General features: G+C 39.7%; 1 protein-coding gene across 1 annotated transcript in view; it reads left to right on the forward strand.

Annotated features, from left to right (window-relative positions):
• GPC6 (glypican 6) overlaps positions 1 to 23,732 on the forward strand; it is a 1,108,844-nt gene that overhangs the window by 287,416 nt on the left and 797,696 nt on the right. The window contains exon 2 of the mRNA XM_034665372.1: positions 12,497 to 12,655. Coding sequence (XP_034521263.1) covers positions 12,497 to 12,655 — 159 coding nt within the window. The remainder of the gene's footprint in view (positions 1 to 12,496; positions 12,656 to 23,732) is intronic.

Raw genomic sequence — 23,732 nt, forward strand, 5'->3', positions numbered from 1 at the left:
GTTGAACTTATCGGAAGCAGTTGGTTTGATTTATGCAATATGGGTCAAAGATAGAGAAAGATGTAAGTCAGCAATCTCTGGTCAGTTGACTTGCAGAAGGTCACGGAGACCTGGTGAGTTACTGTTTCCCTGGATTTGGCAAACAGTGTCAGAGCAGCTTAACTGGATCTGACCAAGCCTGCCCATAAAGATGCCATGCAGGCTGTAGGCTTATAGACATTTTTGAACAGTTGAATATGAAGTTTTTGGCAATTTCTAAGACAAATGGCAAATGAATTTTGAGCAGGCATGAAGCTTGCAACATCTTTGTGAATGTTCCTTATATCTGCCTATTCTAGGTTAGCAAGTAGACACTCTTATGGGTCCCACTACAGCATGTTTATGAAACACAAGTGGAAAATAAACCTGTGTAAAAATTTTTAGGAAGCATGGTAAAAATTAGACATCGCTAAGAATTCTTCCAGGCAAGACATCATGACATTACTGAAGAAGAAAACATGCATAAAATCAGTCCAGCCTTTCTAAAGGAGTGTTGGCTATTTATGGTTTCACAAGTATGCATTATTAGTAAGTGGGCTGTTTGCCCTTTCTGTCCTTGCTTACACACAATTTCAAACTTTGGCTTCCAAATTTTTGCCCACAAACTGCTATAAGAAATAACATTGTTTATCACAACCTAATGCATATATAATATACACAGTGGTAGCAAAACTTTCACAAGAAACACTTATCCTTAATTCACATGATGAGCTCTGAAATACTCTCTAAAATTGAAACATAAATGCTTTGTGAACACCTGCTAAACGATTTTAGGTCCTCCAGTTTGAAAGATACTTGAGCTGGGGTGAAGTGAACGAAACAGGTGAAACCTCTACTTGGATGTTCCTGCTTGTTATTCAAACTTGGGTAGATGGGCAATACTACTCTTGTCTAGAAATCAAGTGGGCAAGCTACCATCAAAGAGTGCCTACAGTTACCACTGTTCCTGTAAGAGGCATGAGAGTCTGGGAGTTGTGCAGGTGGTGAGGATGACGTGCTTTTCTATCAGATGGCCCTTAGTTCCTCTGTGCACCTCCCCATGCTGGATTCTGAGCTTCTTGTCCCTTAACACCAAGCACCCCTGCTGCCTGTGTGTTGCTGAGTGGTGATGAAAGAAGGGAATAGATGAATGAATGATCGGAAGGAGCATAAAGAGTCAGATGCATCCGATAAGCATTCGTTTTAGAGCCTCCTGTGTGCAAATAGCTATGCTAAAGGCAATGAACTCTTGAAAGGTAAATAAGCCAGGGTTCGTAATTACTGGGTGTGAGTATAATAGCAGTGGCTCTGAGCAGGTGGCTATGGTATAATGAACCTTAGGTCTCTTAAAACAGTAGCATAGGGGAACAGCTTCCCCCTCAACTCTCTCCATGAGTCCTGGAATAGTGGCAATGGTCTGCGACTGAAAGTCGCAAAACACGGGTCAATCACCTTGGGTCACCTTGCTGGATGATAACCTTGCTGGTCACTAGTGGTGACTTTTCCTTTAAACACACAGTTTAGCCATGGTCCACACTGTCTGCCATCCTTAAAATAACTACTCTATTGCACTCCTCTTCATCTCTCTCACGGGAATTCTTCACTGTACTTTGGCAGTCAGAAATGACTGAAGAACCAATTTTCCTTTGAGGCAAATAGACTCATAGATCTAAAGGTAGGTAGTGGAAATGGCAGATTCGGTTGGTCTAGGGGCTTTTTAATTGAATTCGGGAACCCAACTAATTGAAAGAAGCAGCCAATTAACAATATACAGTACATTTAGCTTCAGGTAGTGGTTCATTAGCGCATTGCAGCTTGTAAGAATGGATTATTGCAATTTTCAAGAATTTTGTGAGCCTGTGCGTAAGCGCAGCATTTATTTATTTATTATTCATTTATTTATTTGTAGTCTTCATGCTAGGCGTGGAGCCTAACATGGGGCTTGAACTTAGGACCCTAAGATCAAGACCTGAGCTGAGATCAAGAGTCAGACACACAACTAACTGAGCCACCCAGGTATCCCTTAGCACAGCCATTAATAAAATTTAAATTGTATAATTTACAATTAAATAAATTATATCGAAAACCAAGGTAATAAATACTTAAAACTCATCACTTTCTAATTATCTCATGATTAGATATACTCCTGGCATCTTTTGTAGCTCTACAGAGGAAATGTTATACAATGGTGTGCTGCTCCATGACTTTTCTTTTTTTAATTCAGTTTCTGATTCCAGTAGAATTAACGTACTGTGTTACATTCATTTCAGGTGTACAATACAGTGGTTCAGCCATTCTCTACATTACTCAGTGCTCATCGTAAGTGTGCTCTTTAATCCCCATCACCCGTTTCACCCGTCACCCCTCCCCCCACCTCCTCACTGGTATCAGTTAAGAGTCTGCTTCTTGGTTTGTCTCTCTCTTTTTTTCCCTTTGCTCATTTGTTTTGTTTCTTAAATTCCACATATGAGTGAAATCATTTGATATTTGTCTTTCTCTGACTGACTTATTTCGGTTAGCATAAAACTGTCTAACTCCTCCATACATGTTAAATGGCAAGATTTCATTCTTTTTTGATGGCTAATATTCCTGTGTGTGTGTGTGTGTGTGTGTGTGTGTGTGTGTGTGTATGTGTGTAGTGTATGATGAATATGATGCTAGCTGTGGGTTTTTCATATAAGGCCTTTATTATGTGGAGGTATGTTCCCTCCAGACCTTCTTTATTGAGGGTTTCTATCATGCTGCATGGCCTTTCAGAGCTCAACATTAAGGAACATCATTTTGATAGTGAGAAATCAGCCATGGTGGGAGAATTTATACCCTGATAATTGACAAACTCTATAAATCATGGCTCCTTCTCAAACCTGGAGAACCAGTTGTTAAACCATTTACCAACATAACACTGACTCCATCTGTAATATCGCAGATACTGGGATTGATAGGCTCTGAGAGGGGCCTAAAAAGAGTAAGCAATGGTGCTAAACTTTGGGTAAAACAGAGAAGCATGGCGATTGTGATCAGTGCTGTTGTAGATGTCCTGGGAGCTAGTACAGAGGTTCCCATACGTTCTCTGTTCATGGAGGCCTTTGTGTCACAGTTCTTCAGAGACGTGCAACCAATAAGACACACATACACGGACACACGCGTGCGTATTTTTTAAGGAATTGACTCATGCAGCGGAATGGGCTGGCAGGCTGAGACTCAAGAGTGTTGCTGTAGTCTTAAGGCAGAATTTCTTCTTCTCAAAGAAACCTCAGTTTTTGCTCACAAGTGCTTTCAACTGATTGGGTAAGGCCCACCCACATTATTGAGAGTATTATATTTTTTTTTTCTTCAAGTCATACATCTTAACCACATCTACAAAATACCTTCATAGCAGCATAGTGATAAGTGTTTCTCCATGTTACTGGCACTAGCCACTGGACACAAAAATTATTGCAGTGCCTCAGAAATATTTTTTTCTATGACATCCTTAGGCCAGAAGGAGAAATACTAACCATTTCTTTTTAAATCTGAACAATTAACAATTTATATCATGAAGAGCTAGTAGCCATTTGTACACATTACATATACATTATAGAACATTTTGAAATTTTAATTTTTAGTCACAACTACTTACTAATGGGCAGCACACAGCTTCTCAAAGCCTACACTCGAATTAGACATCACCACTTTCATTTCCTGTTCCATACTGATTTTCACAGGCTACCCATGTGAACATTAAGGAAATTAAGGAAAATTAACAAAAAACCCCAGCTTCACAAAGATATGGTGTCATTGCAAGAAGGTAGTAAAATCTGATGTTGAAACTTAAACTGATTCCAACAGTTAGTTCGTGTGGTTTCGTACTCATGTCAAGTTTCTCTGAAAATTTGAGATGTTCTGTGATGTCTCTAAGTTTACTTCTGTGGTCCAGTGAATCTTGTCACAAGTTAGGTGGTTATAAGGATGAGCTTTGGAGACAGATCTTTTCTAGCTTAAAGATTAAGCTACTTAACCTGTCTATAATTTCACTTCCTAGTTTGGAAAATGAAGACAATAAAAATACTTCCCAGTGCCTGACATACAGGGGGCACTCAAAGAGTGTCAGGCAGACAGAAGTGTACATTGTAATGGGATGGGTGACGTGGAACTGGGGATTCTTCTCTGCCTTGGCATTTTGCTTATCCTGTTTCTCAGGTACCTAGAGAGTATAACTGAAGTTTTCTGTGCTTATATAGCTGTTAGTTTGAGTCTGAAATACAGAAATAATGACAGCAATATTTCTTTACTGTTCTTAATTCTGGAAGAAGTGTCTTGAGACCAACAAATTAACATTTTGAATGTTGAAGAGATTTTTTTTATCATTTGACTACTAACTATCTAAAAATTTTATATTGAAATACAAACTGGGTGAGTCTTATTCTCAAAGAAGTAGGAAAGGAAAGGTCTTCATGGGAAGTTGCTGAGTTTGTCGGAATAGGTTATAGGTAGATCTCTTGGAAAAGAATGCCCAGTAATTCCCCATGGTCCATCTTCCCCCAGTCCAATTTGAATACACCTCTGGGGTGGGGTATGTGGCCTTTGGGTTATTTCTATTTCTAATGTTTTTGGATTCTTTAAATACTTTAATAAGCAAGACACAGAATAGGATGAGAAGAGGCTTCAGAACTCCACAAAGAAATCAATATAACTAATCCTCTTTCTTTTGCCGTAACTAAGGACAAAAATCTTTTCGTGTCATAAACCTCTCCTCTTATGGGTATAGAATAGTCAGTTGCCTTACTATGATTCATCAATTGCCTTTAAGATTATATTTTACTTTNTTTTCGTGTCATAAACCTCTCCTCTTATGGGTATAGAATAGTCAGTTGCCTTACTATGATTCATCAATTGCCCTTAAGATTATATTTTACTTTGGCTCACATTCATTTTCTACAAAAATGTTTTAATAAGTTGAATTGCTGGGGGCGCCTGGGTCGCATNTGAAGCATCAAACTTTACATCGGAATCCGAGGATGTACTGTATGGTGATTAACATAATATAATAAAAAAAATCAAAAAAAAAAGATTATATTTTACTTTGGCTCACATTCATCTTCTACAAAAATGTTTTAATAAGTTGAATTGCTGGGGGTGCCTGGGTGGCATAGCGGTTAAGCGTCTGCCTTCGGCTCAGGGCGTGATCCCGGCGTTACGGGATCGAGCCCTGCATCAGGCTCCTCCGCTGGGAGCCTGCTTCTTCCTCTCCCACTCCCCCTGCTTGTGTTCCCTCTCTCGCTGGCTGTCTGTATCTATGTCGAATAAATAAATAAAATCTTTAAAAAAAAGTAAGTTGAATTGCTGGTTTGTAGCATATTTTGGATCATGGAGTCACATTGTTATGATTTGCTATTGACCCTGTGATGCTTAACCACAGTTTTTGCTGGGCAGTTTGCTGTATAGAAGAAAAGTTGAAGCAATTCAGATTTTCTTCTGAGATCTTTCTATTCTTTATTTTGTTTTTTAAGTACTGGGAAGAAATACGCTCTATGTATGTGTGTGTGTGTGTGTGTGTGTGTGTCTACACATACAAGTTACTAATAATCATTTGTGTTAAAGCAGTGTTTTTGTTAAATGTCTCAAAGTTTTACATGTATGATTCAATAATAAATTAGATGTATTCATTTGAAGACAAGGAGAAACCTTATGTTTAAGAAAACTTAAAAATGATCAGAGTATTTACAAGTTTAATAATTAGAGCCAAGGTATGATGGGAGGAAGGGAAAAGATCACTTTTCTCTCTCCGGCTGCCTCCTGTTCTCTGGCACTGTCCTGCCTTCCAACACTGGCCAGGCACATCTCCCCTACATCTCACCCCTTGTTAATTCCGACCTCCCCTTCTCTGCCAGTCCCCAGCCCTCGCCATCAACCTCTCTGAAAGAAAAAAAGACAAGGTAATGGTAAAGACCAGAAACATTGGCAGTGTGGAACTGGGGTCTCTACCGTCTAGAGCGGCATGTTTGAAATCGTCTCTGTGCAATTGTTGGGACAGATTTATGCAATTAACTTATTGGTTCCCTTCAAAAGAATTACTTTTGCAAAATACTGAGTGAACGTTTTATAACTAAGAGAATTAGTATTTAAAGTCTTTATCGGGAAATTGACAACATCAAAGAAGACACTAATACAGGTTATTTGAGTGATAAGATCCACTGAAGTTGAACATCAGTTGAATTTTTAAAAACGTGTGTGAAAGTTTGAGCATTCTGACTATGGTCCTGACAACTCTGCTAGAGAGGAGCGGCCCTTAAACACGTGAAAGGATCATTTATGGTAACGCTTCACACTGAAAAATGTTGAAGAAGTGCTTTTTGGGAGGTTTTGGGAATGTGAACTCAGAGAAATGAACTAGAACGCACATTTAAAACTACTGCTTTCCTGTTTTCCACCCCTCGTGATTACCTTGTAGAGGAGCTTATGAGACTGAAAATAGTCCAGGGCTATTAACTCCAATTTAAATTATTTTATCCATCTGAAACTCTAGTTAGAAGTTCACTCCTTCTAGAATATTTTACTTCCCTAAGCCTGTTTCCGTAGATTATTTGCTCCAGTCAACTTGCTAGGCACCAGGTGAGCAAACGGAATGGTTATTTGAGGCAACGTATCAAAAGGTGAAGAGATTTAACTTGGTACCAGGCATGGCTAATTGGCGGTGGGGATTTTAAGAGTTCAAGGATGACAGCACTCTGGCATAGACTGTACACGCTGAAGAGGGCCAAGTCTAAAACCAATAGTGCACTGACACCAAATGGAATTTGAAGGTTCAGAAATTAAAGTGCTCTGTTGTGGGAGACCTTGCCATCTTATTTGCTCTTTTTAGTTTTTGATTTCCTACCTACCTACCTTTTAGGAAATAGAAGGTTAGTAATTTCCCTCCACATTCCAAAGCTCTCTAAAAGCCAAGCGTTTGGCTGGCTATGGTCTGTGACATGTGACGCATTTGGGGCACTTCATCTCGGTTGTTTGTTTGGGATGTGCGTTCTGAGGTCCCCCAGTGTCACCTCCGAGGTCAGAGAGTCTGCTTTGGCAGACCCACAGAGGCTGGCTTCTGTGGTTAACGAGGTCCTCCTGTCTCCTGCTCTTGCCACTCACCAAGTCTATTCCTGGCGGTTTTCAGACCCAGGGCTGTCCCTGAAGGGAGCGCGATCTGGCAGAATCACATTTCTCCTGTCACCTCTGTGTCTTGGAGTGAAAACAAACATCTAGGCAGGCATTTGGGGAAAGATGTCGTAAAGAGTGACACGCAGTTAAAAGAGGCGTGTAAAGGGAGGAATAGCCCATCTCTTCTTTCTCTGAAAACAGATGACAATTTATAGTCTGACCGTATGTCCCTGAGCCTTTGCTCCGTCTCTCACTTCCTGGTGGAACTCCCTTGTCCCACTCTGTAATTTCCCTTACTGATGGTAGAGCTAGTGAAGAGTTCTAAAAAAAATGCAGTGACCTGGGAATTCCCCCACATGAACAGCAGGTACCCTAAGAAAGCATGCACCTGTGTAAGCTAATGGCCTGACCCTGCGTCTGATCTTGATGGACATGAACCTTCCATCATGAGTTGCACATGGGTTTCAATAAATGTTTGATGAGTGAAGGTGCAGTCATCGTTGTTTTCATCCCACACTGCCTGCATTTATGGTCTCTTATCCTCATCTCCAAGAATGAACTATTTAGTATGTCTCATATTAGCGATCTTGGAGGTATCTAGGGGTATTCCCATTGAGCTAAATGCTGTATCTAATTATGTAATAAATAACATAGAGGACCTAAGGGAATTTGAGAGAGTGTCTGGAAGCTCATAAAGGACGACATTTTCTTCTCCTTCTTAAGTTACCACTTTGGAAGAATCTCATTATTATATCAAATACTCGTAAGTGTTAGGAAACACGATGTAAGCTGAGAAAAGTTTCATATTCTTGATTTGGGCAAATTGGAACAGGAAGGGCTAGAGCTAATTCTTTATATGGCAGAGCAGATGCCATATATGATTTCAGAATGTAAATATTCCAGTTGAAGTTCCCTGTGGTCTCTGTCATGACTGCTCTGGTGTTTGCATACTAAAGCAGCCACAGGCAATGCATAAAAGAAGAGGTGGGATGGTCTTTTGATAAAACTTGATTCATGGACAATTGAATTTGAATTTCATGAAACTTTCATATAGTACAAAATATTATTCTTTTGATTTTTTTTTTTTCTCCAACCATTTTGTTCTCCAGGCTGGCAAATACAGATGGTGGGCCAGATTTGGCCCAGAGGCCATGGTTTACAAGCCCCTGTACTAAGGCCAAAAACGAAATACATCAACAAACCTAGTCAGAACAAATCGTGCAGTTGTCCTAAGTCTTTCTGGCATTTCGAAGTTACCGGCTTGTTTTAACAATATCAGTGGCCTCAGTTTGGGGGAGAACGGAACTGTCCTTCACTGGGTCACTTCTTCTACAACCTTCTTATCTAGCATATGGTGGGAAGAAAACAAGGCTCAGCCTAGATTCAACCACACGTGTCACAACCCCGGATCCTGTATGCTGGGGGACATCAGCATGGGCTCTCCCTAGACACTCTAATGAGTACTTTGCACGGAAGATTTACTCCTCCTACAGCAGGATTCTAACACACTCCGGTAATCTCTCCATCTCTGCGTTTTCTCCATGCTTGTCTATGTCTGTCTCTCCATGGCTCTAGTTATCTCTCTGCCTGAGCTGCATGAGGGTGTTGACTTCTTGAGGACACTTCCAGTTCTGTAAAATATCTAATACTGCATTGAATTCGAATGGCAGCCACTTACACGTGCCTCATGACCCTACACACACACACACACACACCACACACACACACACACAGTAGGTTTGGTTTAAAGTTGTTCCGTGGGGGCGCCTGGGTGGCTCAGTTGGTTAAGTGTCTGCCTTCGGCTCAGGTCATGATCCCAGGGTTTGGGCCCTGCATCAAGTTCCCTGATCAGCGGGGAGGCTGCTTCTCCCTCTGCCTCTGCCCCACCTCCCCCTGCTCCTATGCACACACACTCTCTCAAATAAATAAAATCTTAAAAAAAAAAAAAATTGTCCCGTGAAGAAGTAAGTAGCTTCCTTTTTTATTTATCACTCAACATAAAATATTGATTTTCTTGGAATGATTGGAGATTACAGTGTTTCCAATCTAATTTCATGAATGTAGATCCATGGCATTTCTTCCACAAATATCCCAAATGCAGCTATTTCCCTCAGGTCATAGAATGTTTATTCTCTTTTGATCAGCTTGTTGCCAAAAGTCCAGGGCATTTTGCTGAAAACTCATTTGTAATGACTCAGAAGAAGAATGCAGCCCCGATGTACTAAATCTTGAGAAATGAACATTCCATTTGCACACAATAGGGTGGGAAATAGAGTAGGGAGATTTTTGGAAATGGTTTATAACAGGTCAGAGAAAGGAACATTATGCAGAATTGTTATTGCTAAATATCCATTCAATTTGGATACCGAGTTTTGTCCTTATCAGTTAGATTTATATTTTACAAAAAGTAAATTAGAGATTTGTAGGCCATTACTTTTGATAAAACCACTTTTTTTTTTAAAGATTTTATTTATTTATTTGACAGAGAGAGAGACAGCCAGAGAGAGAGGGAACACAAGCAGGGGGAGTGGGAGAGGAAGAAGCAGGCTCATAGCGGAAGAGCCTGATGTGGGGCTCGATCCCATAACGCTGAGATCACTCCCTGAGCCGAAGGCAGACGCTTAACCTCTGTGCCACCCAGGCACCCCTGATAAAACCACTTTTATTCTTTACCAGTGTCTTAACCTCTTGAACTGTGCTTTTTACCAAGATGGGAGTATCAGAATGACTTGGAGAACAATCTCAAAATTCATATCGTTCTATCCCTCCCCATTATGGTATGGTCAGTACCTTCAAATGCGAACCTATTAGGAACACACCTGTAGTTGTATAAAATATCACTTATCTTCAAGCAAGAATACACCATGGAGAACCATGGGGTTTCTTTCTTTTTTTTTTTTTTTTCTTTTTAAGATTTTATTTATTTATTTGACAGAGAGGAGAGAGAGACAGCCAGTGAGAGAAGGAACACAAGCAGGGGGAGTGGGAGAGGAAGAAGCAGGCTCCCAGCAGAGGAACCCAATGCGGGGCTCAATCCCACACGCCCTGAGCCAAAGGCAGACGCTTAATGACTGAGCCACCTAGGCGTCCCTGAACCATGGGGTTTCTTAGTGAGAGGGACTTTGAAAGAATCAATTATAGGACTTGGAGTGCAGTGGGGTAGGCTTGGGGAAGGGTTCAGAGAAGTAGGGCTTCAGCCTCGTTTGGATGCTTTCAGAAAGCAGAGGTCAGTCTACAAAAAGGTATCTCAGTAAATCTGATCAACAAGGAGGGAGAGTAGTCCGAAGATCGATCTGTAAATGGTAAGGAAGTACACTCATTTTGCCTCAGAGAGGAAACGTTCAGTACTTTTTGGATGGCATAGGGCCTTGTTTTTGTGTGTGCTTAGAGAAAATTTTGAAGTGGCTTTGCTTTGTCTCATTTATCATGGTCTCAGAGTACTTTGGTCTGGGGTTGGCATTCTGCGAGATTGTTGAGGTGTAATAGACTATCATGACCTAGCTGTGAGTTGCCGGGCTGGCTTCTGAATGTCAAGGGCATCCTGTGTTTCTTTCTTAATACCTACCCCCTGCTCTCCTCTCTAGCACAGCTGTAGTGGCTACTACTCTTAGTGACACATTTCCAAGTTTTTATTATAAAATGTTTTAAATGTATAGAAAAAGCAAAGATGATAGTATGATAAACGTCATGCATCCATCAAACAACTTAGGAGATCAGAGATTACAGATACAAGTATTTGAGCATTCTCTCAAATCCTAATTTCTCCTGGAAGAAAACTGTTATCTTGAATTTGTTATTTATCACTCTCAAGTACAATGGAGTACAAATGTTTTCATTTCCTTTTTAAAAATATATACATATGATATTTCATGCTCTCCCTCCCTTCTAGGAATTATGTAAGGTCTAACTGCAGTACACATTTGTGGTCATTTTTTTTTATTCTGGGGTTGTTTTTAGTAGGCACTAAAGCATCCGACGGCATGCACATGAAACACCCTGTACTTCACACCGGTCACAGGACATAATTTTATATAAGTACCGCTAAGCAATATAAATGAATTTTAATCACTGCATCAAGTACCTTGTGCATTTGGTTTTCAGTGCCCTACAGTGACTTTGATCCCAGGGGCAATTTGTTGTTCTCACTTACCAAGATGTTGGGTGGATTTTTCTTCTTCCCTCCACAGGCTCTGCCAAACATTTTGACACTAACAAAGCTGCCTCCATTGGAAATTCACATTTTATGCATTAACAGTCTATTTTAATTAGATGAAGAAGAGGTTTGGTTCCTCCTTGCAAATAGCACCGAAGAAAGCAATATTGCCAAAGGAAGTGGCCTCGTCTACCAGAGATAAAGATGTTGAATTAAATACATGACTTTCATTACCGTTTATTTTACATTTCCATAGAACATAAGCACTAATTAAGCCCCTCAGTGTCTTCCTCCTTGCAGGAATACATTTTCTCTCTGACAAGAATTGTCAACTAAGGGAAAGTGTGGCACATGAGACCCGCCATTGAAAACACACTCACTTTCCCCGAGAGCAAAGCCGATGCGTTCTGACAGACGGACAGGCAGAAACAGAACAAAAGCAATGATCTCCATCTTGTCTTGCCCTTGCTGTCATGCAGGCTTTGGGGATAGGACTGAGCGTCTTCTGCGTTTCTGGAGGCGTCCAAAGACAAGCACACGTATAACTGTATTACATCTCTTGTCACCTGATGCCACTTGGGCACATTTCAAATAAAAGCAGGGACATTGTCATGGTCTTCTGAGGTCTTCAATATACTTTCCCTTACATGGCAGGGACAGGAACTAAATATCAGGTGTCTTAGTCTGTTTGGGCTTCTGTAACAGAAATAATACAAACTGGGTGGCTTGTAAACAAAAGACTTTTATTTCTCCTACTTTGGGGGGACTGGGAAGTCCAAGATCATGGCATGGGCAGATTCCACGTGTGGTGAGCGCCCGCTCCCTGGTTCCCAGACACCATCTTCTGGCTGCCTCCTCATGTGTCCAAGGAACAAGCTAGCTCTTTGGGGTCTTTTTATAAGAGCACTAATTCCATTCATGACCTCATTGCCTCCCAAAGGCCCCAGATCCTAATACCATCACCTTGTGTATTAAGATTTCAGCATATGAATTTGGAGGGACACAAATGTTCAGAACACAACATCAGATTCAGCTGAAGTCCCGAGTGCTTGGGCTGTTAAGTCCTCTGAGGCTCCGCTATGTTCACGGGGCTGGCCCGAAGGGTTGCTGGACCAGGTGCCCCAGGATTTAAGGGGAATGTTGGAGAAGCAAATCCCCTGAAGTTCTTATCATCCCGTCCTGACGTTTACCTTCTCATTGCAGGGGAACACTTACGAATCTGCCCTCAAGAATATACATGCTGCACCACAGAAATGGAAGACAAATTAAGCCAGCAAAGTAAACTCGAGTTTGAAAACCTCGTGGAAGAGACGAGCCATTTTGTACGCACCACGTTCGTGTCCAGGCACAAGAAGTTTGACGGTAGGTGGGACAGCTTCACTCTGTTCTGGGGGTGCCTTTCTGAGAATCTCGGTCTTCCATGAAAAGCATTTTTTTTTTAAGCAGGAGCTTTTCTTTCCTTTGTAAACATTTATATAACTTGGTCTATTTTTAGAAAAAGCATGAGCGTTCTTGACAGTTTTTGTAGTAATATCTTAGAACAGCCCGAGTTAACAAAGAACTGTTTTGAATTTGTGGTTTGCCTATGAGATTTATTCTGAATGATTTAGCTTAATTTTTCATGATTAGAGTGATTCTAATTCAGGTTTTGTCACATCGTAGCTTGTCTTAATTTTTCATCTGGGGATTTTCTTTAAAATAATTAAATGTCATTTAAAATTATTTGAAATATATCAACACTTTCAAGAAGACAGACTTGTTTTAAGTGCTACTGACATGGACTCCTTTATTTCAGAGTTTGCTCCTCCAAGAATCTAGTCACACTTTACATTGTGGTGACAGTGCATTCTGCATAAGGTTTAAATCCTCTATTGATTTCCTGATTATAAGCCATCAAGTTCCTTTCTATTTTCTATTTGTTAAATAAACATTTTGTAGGAGAAAGCACAAAGAGTGAAAGTAATTATTACTAGGATTTCAGCATTGAATTTTCTCATTTGAACTTCAGAAAAAAGCTGTTCAAAAGCGATCTGATTTTTGTAAACTGAATTAATCATGATAGTGATAAAGTTAATATTCTTAGGTGGTTGTGTAGCCTTTAGTGCTCTAAGAAAGGAATGTACTTCCTGTGGCGCATGGTAAACCAGACTTGCCACTTGGGGTGACCCTTTCTTGTACTGTTGGGTCACACAAAGTTGTCCTGGGGCAGGAGACCCGCCATCTTTTCCCTCATCCTCTCCAATCAATGCACAGCGGAGCCGGTTTAGAAAAGGCTTACTGAAGTTTTGATTTTCCTTTTTTCTGTTCTCTGTAGTAGGTAAAATGTTCTGCTTCATTGCTGCTTTAAACTATTACAGCAGCACCCATTTCTTTCAAATCAGCCCTCTGAGTTCTGAAAGGCAGGTCCACCCAGTAGTGTTTTCAGTGCTTGAGGTGATGTGACAGTTTCCATGGAAGTCAGCGGGACTTCATCTTTTCTGCCTCGTGTCTCCACATCTGTACCTTCTTCCTCTGCCTCTTCCTCTGTGTTCAACTTTATGTGTCAATGTGTATGAACATAATTCCTTACTTAGGGGTGATGCTGTGAATGTTGTTCCCTTGAATGAAACTAGGGAGTGCTTAGTTGTTCCCCTTGATTGACAGATTACAAATCCAGTGGCATTCAGGAGCCCCTGAAGGGGCTCCGTGTTTGAGGAAAGGTAATGTATCACTTCAGATGGAGGCAAATTGAGACACCTTATCGTTTGTTACAGAAAGCGGGGAGAGTGATCTGGTGCTGTTGACTTTTACCTGTCTTTGGAAAATGATACTCGTGCGTTTATTAAGCTGTACTCCAAACCCGCGGTGAAATAATTCTAGGGCAGCATTCATGACACACCCCGTATATTCCTTTCTTTTTTTTTTTTAATGATTTTTTATTATATTATGTTAGTCACCATACAGTACATCCCCGGTTTCCGATGTAAAGTTCGATGATTCATTAGTTGCCTATAACACCCAGTGTGCCGTGCAATACGTGCCCTCCTTAATACCCATCACCAGCCTATCCCATTCCCCCACCCCCTCCCCTCTGAGGCCCTCAGTTTGTTTCTCATAGTCCATAGTCTCTCATGTTTCATTCCCCCTTCTGATTACCCCCCCTTTCTTTATCCCTTTCTTCCCCTACCTATATTCCTTTCAATAAAAATATTTCGTGTAAGGTAGTTTTATGGGGACTTGATTTTTTTTAAATGTGTAAAGCCATTCGGAAGGATGGAGCCAGATATTTGTTTTCTCATACAATGACTTTTAATATCTTTGGATTTAGAATCCTTGATCTCATCTCATTTGTCTTGCTAAAGAAACCTCTCTCCATCTCTCTCTCCATCTCTCTGTCTATGTCTCTCTCTCTCCAGATGTGTTTTAAATTGTTTTAATGTACTTTGGGGTATTATGTCAATTGGTTTGACAGGACATTGATTTTTGTTAAGATTAGATCTGACATGGGGGTGATGGATTCTTCTCCTCATAGTGCATTTCACTGCATTAGACTGGGATGGGAGAGAAGTCGAGATTTTTTTTTTTTTTCAAGGAAGCTTTCAGCCAGGCTTATTTTTAAAAATCAAAATATGATCCTGGTGAGCTGAGCTTTTGAAGAGCTTGGTCTTTAAAAAAAAAAAAAAGGAAATTAAGAAAATATGTAAATTTAAAAGTCGCCATTACAAGTTCTGTTCTGGAAGGTCTGCCGCACACTTGTATGACTTATCTTTTTATCCTAGGAGGGGATCTTGCTGAGTCACCTTTCAGGTGCAGGGGGGCATTCACGTGAGCAGCTTTCCATTTTTTCCCTTAGCTTTAAAAAAAAAAAAAAAAAAAAAGCACTTCCTCATTGATGAGTATCAGTTGGTATGAGCACAGAACTATCTATAATCAGTTGTGGAATGTTACCCTCTGAGTTTTATTTTTCCAGATAATATCAATGGTGCTCCAAAAGCCTTGGAGTTTATTTTTAGTAGCTTCCTATTCTGTGAGTCATTTTGCATTCTTGTTGGGGTCTCTTGATCCAAATTGTCCGTTTTGCCTTTCTGACTCTGGTCCCACTTTTTCAGGGATCTTGACTTGTCATCTGGATTTTGCATGCTTTTGTTGGCTATATTGTATACATGACTATATTCCATGAGAAGATGACCACTCCCTTTCCTATTTTCATTAAGTACAGGAACAAATTAAATTGCACCTGATATGTATGATTCAGCCCAAACCATACCCAGAGAGGCTAAATTCAGTCACTGTTAGTCATTAGTCTATGGTTGTTGCTTTCCTTATTGTACTAGAAATGTTTTGATTCCATTTAGCTTTTCATTTTGTGACAGAGGTGACTCTTAACATTTGAAATTCCAAAAAACTTAACACAACTTTCTGTTTATTGCCATATTCTTTCCAGTTTTTGTTAATATCTTTCGTAATATTTAGAAGAAACTCTGTATAAAATTATAACAATTCGTTGGGTGCTCAGAAGCTAAACCTGAATTAATATGAATTCTTCCCCACCTTTCCTAAATGGATAAGTTTGGTTTCATACTCCCATTAGCCCTAAAATTTGTAGCTGCGAGGCAATAAATTGAAAAAAACTGTATAATATCAATTGCAGACATTCTCATTCTTTGGCAGAGAATTTTCTTATAACTGAGTAGCTTTCTTTTTCTTTTTAAACATAGGATTGAAATGTTACGATGAAGGCATATAAAGTGATAGTTTATATTCTTGTCACTGGTACTTTTCCAAGTGTCTCACAAGGTTTTGGTTATTTTTAATTTTTTTTTCTCCTTTCTCTGGCCAAATCTCCACCTCTGGCTCGCATAATCTGGCCCTGCAAGCCCATCCCCCTGCTGGTGCGGGCCTAGCCTGCAAAGAGTCCCTCAGAACTATACAGGGTTGCACTCATTTTGCCCCGTCGCCAAGCCCAGACTTTCTGTGACACCTCAGGGGTTCCATCATGAAGACCATCCAGGAACACCTGGCAGAATGATCACAGCATTCCTCCTTTTACCTCTCACCTGTCTCACCTCTGCCAAACACCCAGAAGCCAGAAGTGTGCAAGACAAATAAGCAACTCATATAAAAATACAAAAAAAAAAAAAAAAAAAAAAAAAAAAAAAAAAAAAGGAAGGACATCTGCCCACTCCTATTCCCAATATCGTTGTGTGTAGTGACCCTCTGGCCTGTCAAATCTGTATCTAAATCGCAACCTCAGTGATGCTTCTAAGTGGCTAACGTGTTAGGATTCTAGCAAAATAGACAAAAACCGAACACTCTGATGTTAGTAATGGTAATAATAGGCCACACCAGCCCTGTTCCTCAGCCTCTACAGATGTTGAGCTGTCGCCCAAAGCCAACCTCATTGCAGGGTCGCAGAGCTGTGCAGTGCGAGACTCAGCATCGAGTCCTAGGCTGAGCTCTCCTCAGGCTCTGCTCTTCACCCCCAGGACCCTTTAAGGGATCCCAAGCTTTCCAGCCCCAGAGGTGCTAAGGTTTCACGAACAGCAGCATCTCCTCCTCTATCTCTCTCGCCTGTCCTGTCCTGGTGATGGTGGGGAGGATGTGATGATGTCTTTCAGAGACAAGTGGGATAGGACTTTTTTTAATCCTTAACAAAGAAAATTACCCACGTAAATATAGTCTTGCCCCCAAGGAACCTGGGGCCTAGAGAGGGTAAATCACTTGCCATGTTTCCACCAAGAAGAATGAAACCAAGACTGTGCTCTTGACTTACATCAGACTTATGAATAGTAATGTGATAGGAAGTTGACATTTGCTTGAAATTCTAACTAAGCTTTCATTTGTTTCGAGTGGACGCTGGCTCAGAATTATTGATATTCTTTTAACAAGGCAGTGGTGATATTGATGGGTAAAGAATCTAGCCACATTTTTGGAAAAGGCAGAAGTAATATTCAATCGGAAGTTGACCCTCAGTTAAAGGGACGAGTGAGTGTTTTGTGCAAAAAGTTATTGAATCAGTTAGGCCATATGATATAGTCTCATCTCACAAAGCCCCGGTAGCTTCTGCTTAATGTGGGTACCAGCACGCTATTCTCTAGGAATGCATATGGCATATGGATTATTCAGAGACAGGAAAATTTAGTTGAAGGGATATTTTATTTTGCTTATTTTTTTCTTCAGATTTATTTGAGCTGAAATTTATTCACATTTGAAGCTCAATAGAAGGTTTTTTATTTGTTTAGTTTGTTCTTTTTGGTCTTGTTATTTTACATTCCTTCCTGGTTTTTACTTATGCATTTTAATGATATACATTTGTCCAGAAATTCTGGCAGCAAGTACATTTTTAAAAGCAAAAGAAAAAAAAAAAGAAAAAAAAAGTGGAGTAGTAATTTCCATCCTTATTCTATAGTAACACTCTCAGAATTCTCATTTTACTGAATGTGGGAATAATTTATACACAGCGACATAATATTTTTGTGCTGCAAATCTGCTTATGTTTTCTTTTTAAATATCATTTCTCATCTATATACTGTGGAGATGACAATAATGTAATGATATCTGTAAAATATGGTCTAATTTTCCCAGAGAAAACACTTGAAAAGGAAAAACCGCTAAGGAGTTTTCCATATGGTAGTAGAATCTTCTGTATTTCCTGTCACATGGTGGGGTGTGTGTGTGTGTGTGTGTGTGTGTGTGTGTGTGTGTGTGTGAGTGAGTGATTTCAGTTTGGAAACATTTATTCAGAAACGTCTATATAGAAGATACTGAACTAGGGGTGTAGTAGATAAAAGACAACTAATAATGACAAAAGTATGTTCACAGTCTGTCGTGAAGTTTACCTTACCTTGTTGGGGAGACATAAGTATCAAACCAACAGTAAAGAAGGCAGGATTGGCTCTATCATATGGTAGAAGACCATCAGAGACAGAAAAGAGGGAGTAAAGTGCTGTACTTAGAGGTGTCAGAGAAGACTTTTAGAAGAGGGGACAGACAGGGCCCTTAAAGAATGACTTGATTGTATTAGTTGAAGATTGGGGCAGCAGAGGAGGAGACAGAGGGACCAGAGATTTTGTGTGCATGTCCACAAAATCCTTGGGGTATGTCGTAAACATATTTACTATTGATATTTCACGACACCGTTCATTTACTGACATTTAGTGTGCATCCATTATGTAGATATTCTGTAGAAACTTTCCAGTCCTGTATCAGTCTTCTATTATTTTGTAAGAAACAACAACAGAATTTCAGGGCATAAACAGGAAGCACTTATTTTTCCTCAATGCATCTTTGGATTGTCTAGAGTGCGGCTGTTCTGGTCTATGCCCTGCTCAGGTTGGCTCTAAACTATGATTTGGTCTGGTCTGTTCTAGATTTCACTGTTCTTCTAGAGGCAGCAGTCTATCTGGGTCAATTTCTTCTCATCGTGGAGTTTAGACACTAAGGTTCATAAGTGGAGACGTGATGCCCCTTATTGCCTAAACTAGGATTGGCACACTCTCTTCCCAGGTTCTGTTGGCCAAAGCAAATTTCCTGTCATTCCCAGCATCAGTGGAGAAGAGAGGATATGACTTCTTGGAAGTGAAGGTGGGGGAAGGAGTGACTATTTCTACATTCTAAGTACCGTAGTTCTCAGCTGACTCCTCCTGCTATTCTTGAAATAGTATTTTATGTTCCACGTTAGGTGGTTTGTTGTTGTTTTGGTGGATTCTCTAGGAATTCAGGAGGGATAAGTATTTTCTAAATAAAGCACACAGACATACCTATTAGACCCTACCTTCTATATCCTAGACAGTAACAAATGCACCCATAACCACACATGCACTCGCATACCGTTTCCATGATGTTATTCAGGAATAAATAGGTGTGATATTTCTGGTTCTTAAGCTACTAATACCCTTGTTCACTGTACAGAATAACAAGCTAACTATAATTCATAAGGGTTATCATATTGATTATCTTACAAAGTAATTAGCTGAGCACCTCCTTTAATTTTGCTAGGCCACCACCTCAATGACATGTGTTTTTAGCTGAAGGACACACCTCTGGAAATCACAGTGTGCTGAACTGGGTTTTAGAAATTGGAAACAGTCATACAATCACTGGAAAGTAATCTGCCAATTTTCCCAAAGGGAAGCCTTTCCAAAAATAAGAATCAACTAACCAAGGATTTAACTGTGACAGAACTAGTGAGCAGATTTACAAATCACAAATGCCTTGTTTCTGCATAATGTTGGAATAGACGATCCATGGTAGGGGTCCCTCAAATGCAATGCATAAAGAACCCAGATCTTTGTACAAGTGAAATTTGTCTTCCTTTTATTTCTCCCTCCTTCCCTTCCCTCACTCCCCACTCCCCCTTTTCCTCCTCACTCCCTCTGTTCTTTCTTTCTTCCCTTCCCTTCCCTTCCCTTCCCTTCCCTTCCCTTCCCTTCCCTTCCCTTCCCTTCCCTTCATTCTTTTCTTATTCTGCTCTTTGGACAAATCATTGAAATCTAAGGAAGCACACTGCTGATTTACAGCCTCATGTCCTCTGTGATAGATTACCAATCTTTTTCTAATTCTTAGACCCCTACTACACACCTCAAAGTAACTTAAAACACATTATGCTCCCAGTGTCGTTGTAATATTATCATCTTATTATCACCAATTCCCTTGCATGGTGGCTTTGCTGAGCAGCTGTTTCACAGACAAGCCAATTTCTTTTAAGTATTGCTCTATCAGATGCTGAAACCAGCCCTACCAGAAGGGTTCTTGGTCATGAATGTTAATGAGCAGACAAGTATCTGCTCCCTGACAGGGGCTCACTAATCCTTTGAGTAAGTATGGGTAAATTACAGGAGAAATTTTATTTCAGTTAAATTGATCTGCCACTGAATAGAGAAAACTGATTTTCTTATTTTAATGAAAATCAAGGAAAATATTTAATGGTGGTGTAAATTAGAGCTCAGTGGAAATATTTTTGTCTTCAAACCTGAGAACACTCAGCTTTGTGTAGACTGGTTCGACTGCGTGGTGTGCGTAATGATAATGGAAAATGCATTATCTCTAGTTAGGGGTGATGTGCAGTGGGAAACAGTATGAATCACCCACTCTTACTGGGATTTTGTATCAAGACTCTTGACTTTCCTTCATTATAGGGAATTGGAATAAAAGTGTGCCTTCCTCCTCTGCTGAGACAACATGGTTTCCCTTTTCCAGACAAATAACATGGTACAGGCATAAGGAGCATTTATATTCTTTGAGAGTTCTAAGATTTAGAAGAAAATGATTCAGGTGAAAATCTGAAATGACATACGCTGTCCTGATGGGAGTTCCTTAGGTGAGCACATGGAAGGAACAAGGTGGGCAGGAAAGTGATAATGGTTGAAGCCGGTCAATGAGTCCATGAGGGTTTATTATAATACTCTCATTTCTGTATGGTTTCTACATTTCTATAACAAAAAGATTTTTAAACAAGAGATAACTGACATGAGCATATACAGGATGGAAGATTCTTAGTTTGTGAATCCATTCTAGATACTCAACAATGTCAACAGATACCGTCTCTCTCATGTCTTGTGTATTTCACAATAGTAAATTGCACAGAATGTAACATTTTCAAATCACAAAGATGGACAGAACTTACAGGAATTTTAACTCTGATTGAGGCTACTTAGCTTCTGCTTCCACCAGCATTTTATTATTTATTCTTTGTCTAGAAACCTCTAGTTCGTCACATGAACAGGCTTGTTAAAAATCTCTCTATTAAGTGTAATTCAAAATGTTGAACTCTTGTTGAGAAGATACATGGACACCATGACAAGCAGACTGTTCATACACAAAATTTGGCAAGATTCAGAAGAAAATGTAAAATGCATATTATAAGTGCATTATAAATAACATTTCTATATTGCTCACTAGTTACCCAGTGATTTTTAGTTGAATGACACCACCTACATTAGCTTGGCATTTTAGCAAATTAAAAGGGAAAGACAGCTTGCCTAAGCAATCAATTCCATAGGGTTCCGAGTATTCCATTGGGTAGGAAGAGAATACTGAACCAGATGTGGAGGTCGAGTCAGGAACCAGCTAAGCCTGAGGAGTTCACAGCGCTCTGGGAAATTTTTAGAAATCACTCAATACGGCTTCAGAATTTTCCATTTATTATTCTTTCAGAAGGTTTGTTATATTCATTAAATGGACAAATATTATTTTGGGGATGACTATATATAGTAGTACATGATCTTCATGCTGTTTCCTCCTTACCTAGTGGTTTGATTGAATCCAAACAACTTGAAAATGAAAAGCAAACTTTGAAGTAAGATAACAGGGAATCGGGCCTCCAAGGCCTTTCCGTGTTTGAAGAAATTGTCATTCACCACATATTTTTTAAATTTCTGAAGACTTCTTTGGGTATTTTCTCCTCCTGGAGGAACCAAGCTGTGGTCATTATGGGCTTTGGTTCCCTCCACCCTTCTGTCTACTTCTCTGTGCTTATGTGATTGACACCTGCTCATTTTTACTTATTTAGCGTTATTTTAAAAAGTATGATCGATTGCCTATTCTCTGTTGAAGTCCGAGCTCTTTAAGTATAGGCATTAGGTCTCCTATTTCTATTTTATCTTCCTCTACTTGAATTAATACAGAGTATATTTAATAGTGCTGTGGTGTTGTTGGACTATGACACTGGCCCGCACAGACCCAAGGGCACCCATTGGTCACGTGAATTTCTTTGGTTTCAATAATAAATAAGACAGAAGAGAATGAGGAGCTTTGCATTCTAGTTATCTATGAGCTCTTAGGGTCTGTACACCTGGAAGTCATATTTGATTTCAGCAGCATTTATTCCAGTGGATTGAATGGAACTAATTTTAGATTTCCAGAGCGATGACGGTCTTTAGGTAAGAGTGCAGGTAGAAGTCCTTACCTCCGAAAGCAGGATGAGTGTGTCTTTCTCTGTCACACACACACTCCACACACACGTGGCCAGAGAAGAACACATTTATCCTGCTGTTTGAAGAGTGTGTGTATGTGTGTGTTTGCACGTGCATGAGTAAGGAGAGATTCAGATGCACCTGAGTCACCTGGAGGGCCAGTTAATGGATAGGTTCCTGGGTTCACACACTGGAAATTTTGATGCTTTGATCTGGATGGTACTCAGAGTTATTCGGCTTCAGCATCCCACGTTTCTGAAACAGGTAGTTTTTCAATATCCTGGTTTCAGTGAAATTGAGAGGTCAATTATCAGGACATAATGTAAGGCACAAAAAGATGACAGAGGTTTTTAAATCTTTGCTCTATCACATTCAATATTGGGGTCAGTTTAAGATCTGCCGAGAAAAAGTCCCCACTGTGTCAGACAGGATTTAAGCACCCATTGCTCATCAAACAATGTGTTTTATACATTAAGCCTCTTTTTTCCCTCTGATTTTGACAATGAGTTAAGCTCAAGATCCAGAACTCATTTGATCTTTTGCTGATCAAAATTATACTTTGTTGGAATTTTTAAAATATTTGTGAACTACAATTTTTTTCTCTTTTATTTTCTAGTTCACAGGATTAAAAGATACTTATTTTTTTCACAATCTAGAAAATGCATTTTAATTTCTTCATGTCCTTTGTTATTTTTATTTTTTTATTTTTTTCTTGGATGATGTTTCTGAAGCCAAGTAACGTTTTTAATAGCATTTTCTGATTCTAAATTAACATATACTTTTTGTTGAAAACCTGAATAACTTAACTTTAAAGTTTTAAAGGATTTAAAGTTTCTTTAAATTTATGTCTATCGGGGGGGTATAGAAACCAAACCTGGTATGTCAGGACACTGAGGTAAAAATGTAATAATAACCAGTGTAAGCTTCTCATGAAAATTTATTCAAATAACTTCTGAAAAATAAAATAAATTAGAACTTTAAATTTCTGTGTTTCATAGTTCATAAATACGAAATGAAAAGTAGAAACCAGTCCTTGTTGGAGGGAGGGGATTTTCTATTTTCTGGGGATAGAATTCCCCCCACACTTCGTAACATTGAATCAGTACAACTTCGGGCCACTGTTACTGTGATTGAGTTGATGGTCTTGGTTTAGAGTACATGCAGAAGCCCTTTCAAACTAGGACAACATAGTGCTAAAGATTTGTATGATGCAATAAATCATGCTTCTATTAAAGACTAGGTCAAGGGAGTACTTAAAACAAATCCTCCCATGAAGGAATTTACGTAAAATAGAGAATGAAGGAAGAACAGCTTGCACACTTTTAACGTCCTTCTTGAACAGTAGTTCACAGTTCTACCGACTTGGCCCAGTTATCATTAGGTCAGCCTGACTTGTTCTCTCTCTCTCTCCATTGTGCCCAAACATTTCAGGAAGGGAAGTGGCTTCTGAGGCTACTGTCAGGCCTGGAGCCATCCAAGCCCCCCTAGCCCTCAGGCACAACCTGCTGTCAGTTTCAAGGTTTTGCTTGCCTCTAGTGCATAAAACT

This window comes from Ailuropoda melanoleuca, chromosome 7 (assembly GCF_002007445.2).
Source record: "Ailuropoda melanoleuca isolate Jingjing chromosome 7, ASM200744v2, whole genome shotgun sequence".
Classification (NCBI taxonomy): Eukaryota; Metazoa; Chordata; class Mammalia; order Carnivora; family Ursidae; genus Ailuropoda; species Ailuropoda melanoleuca.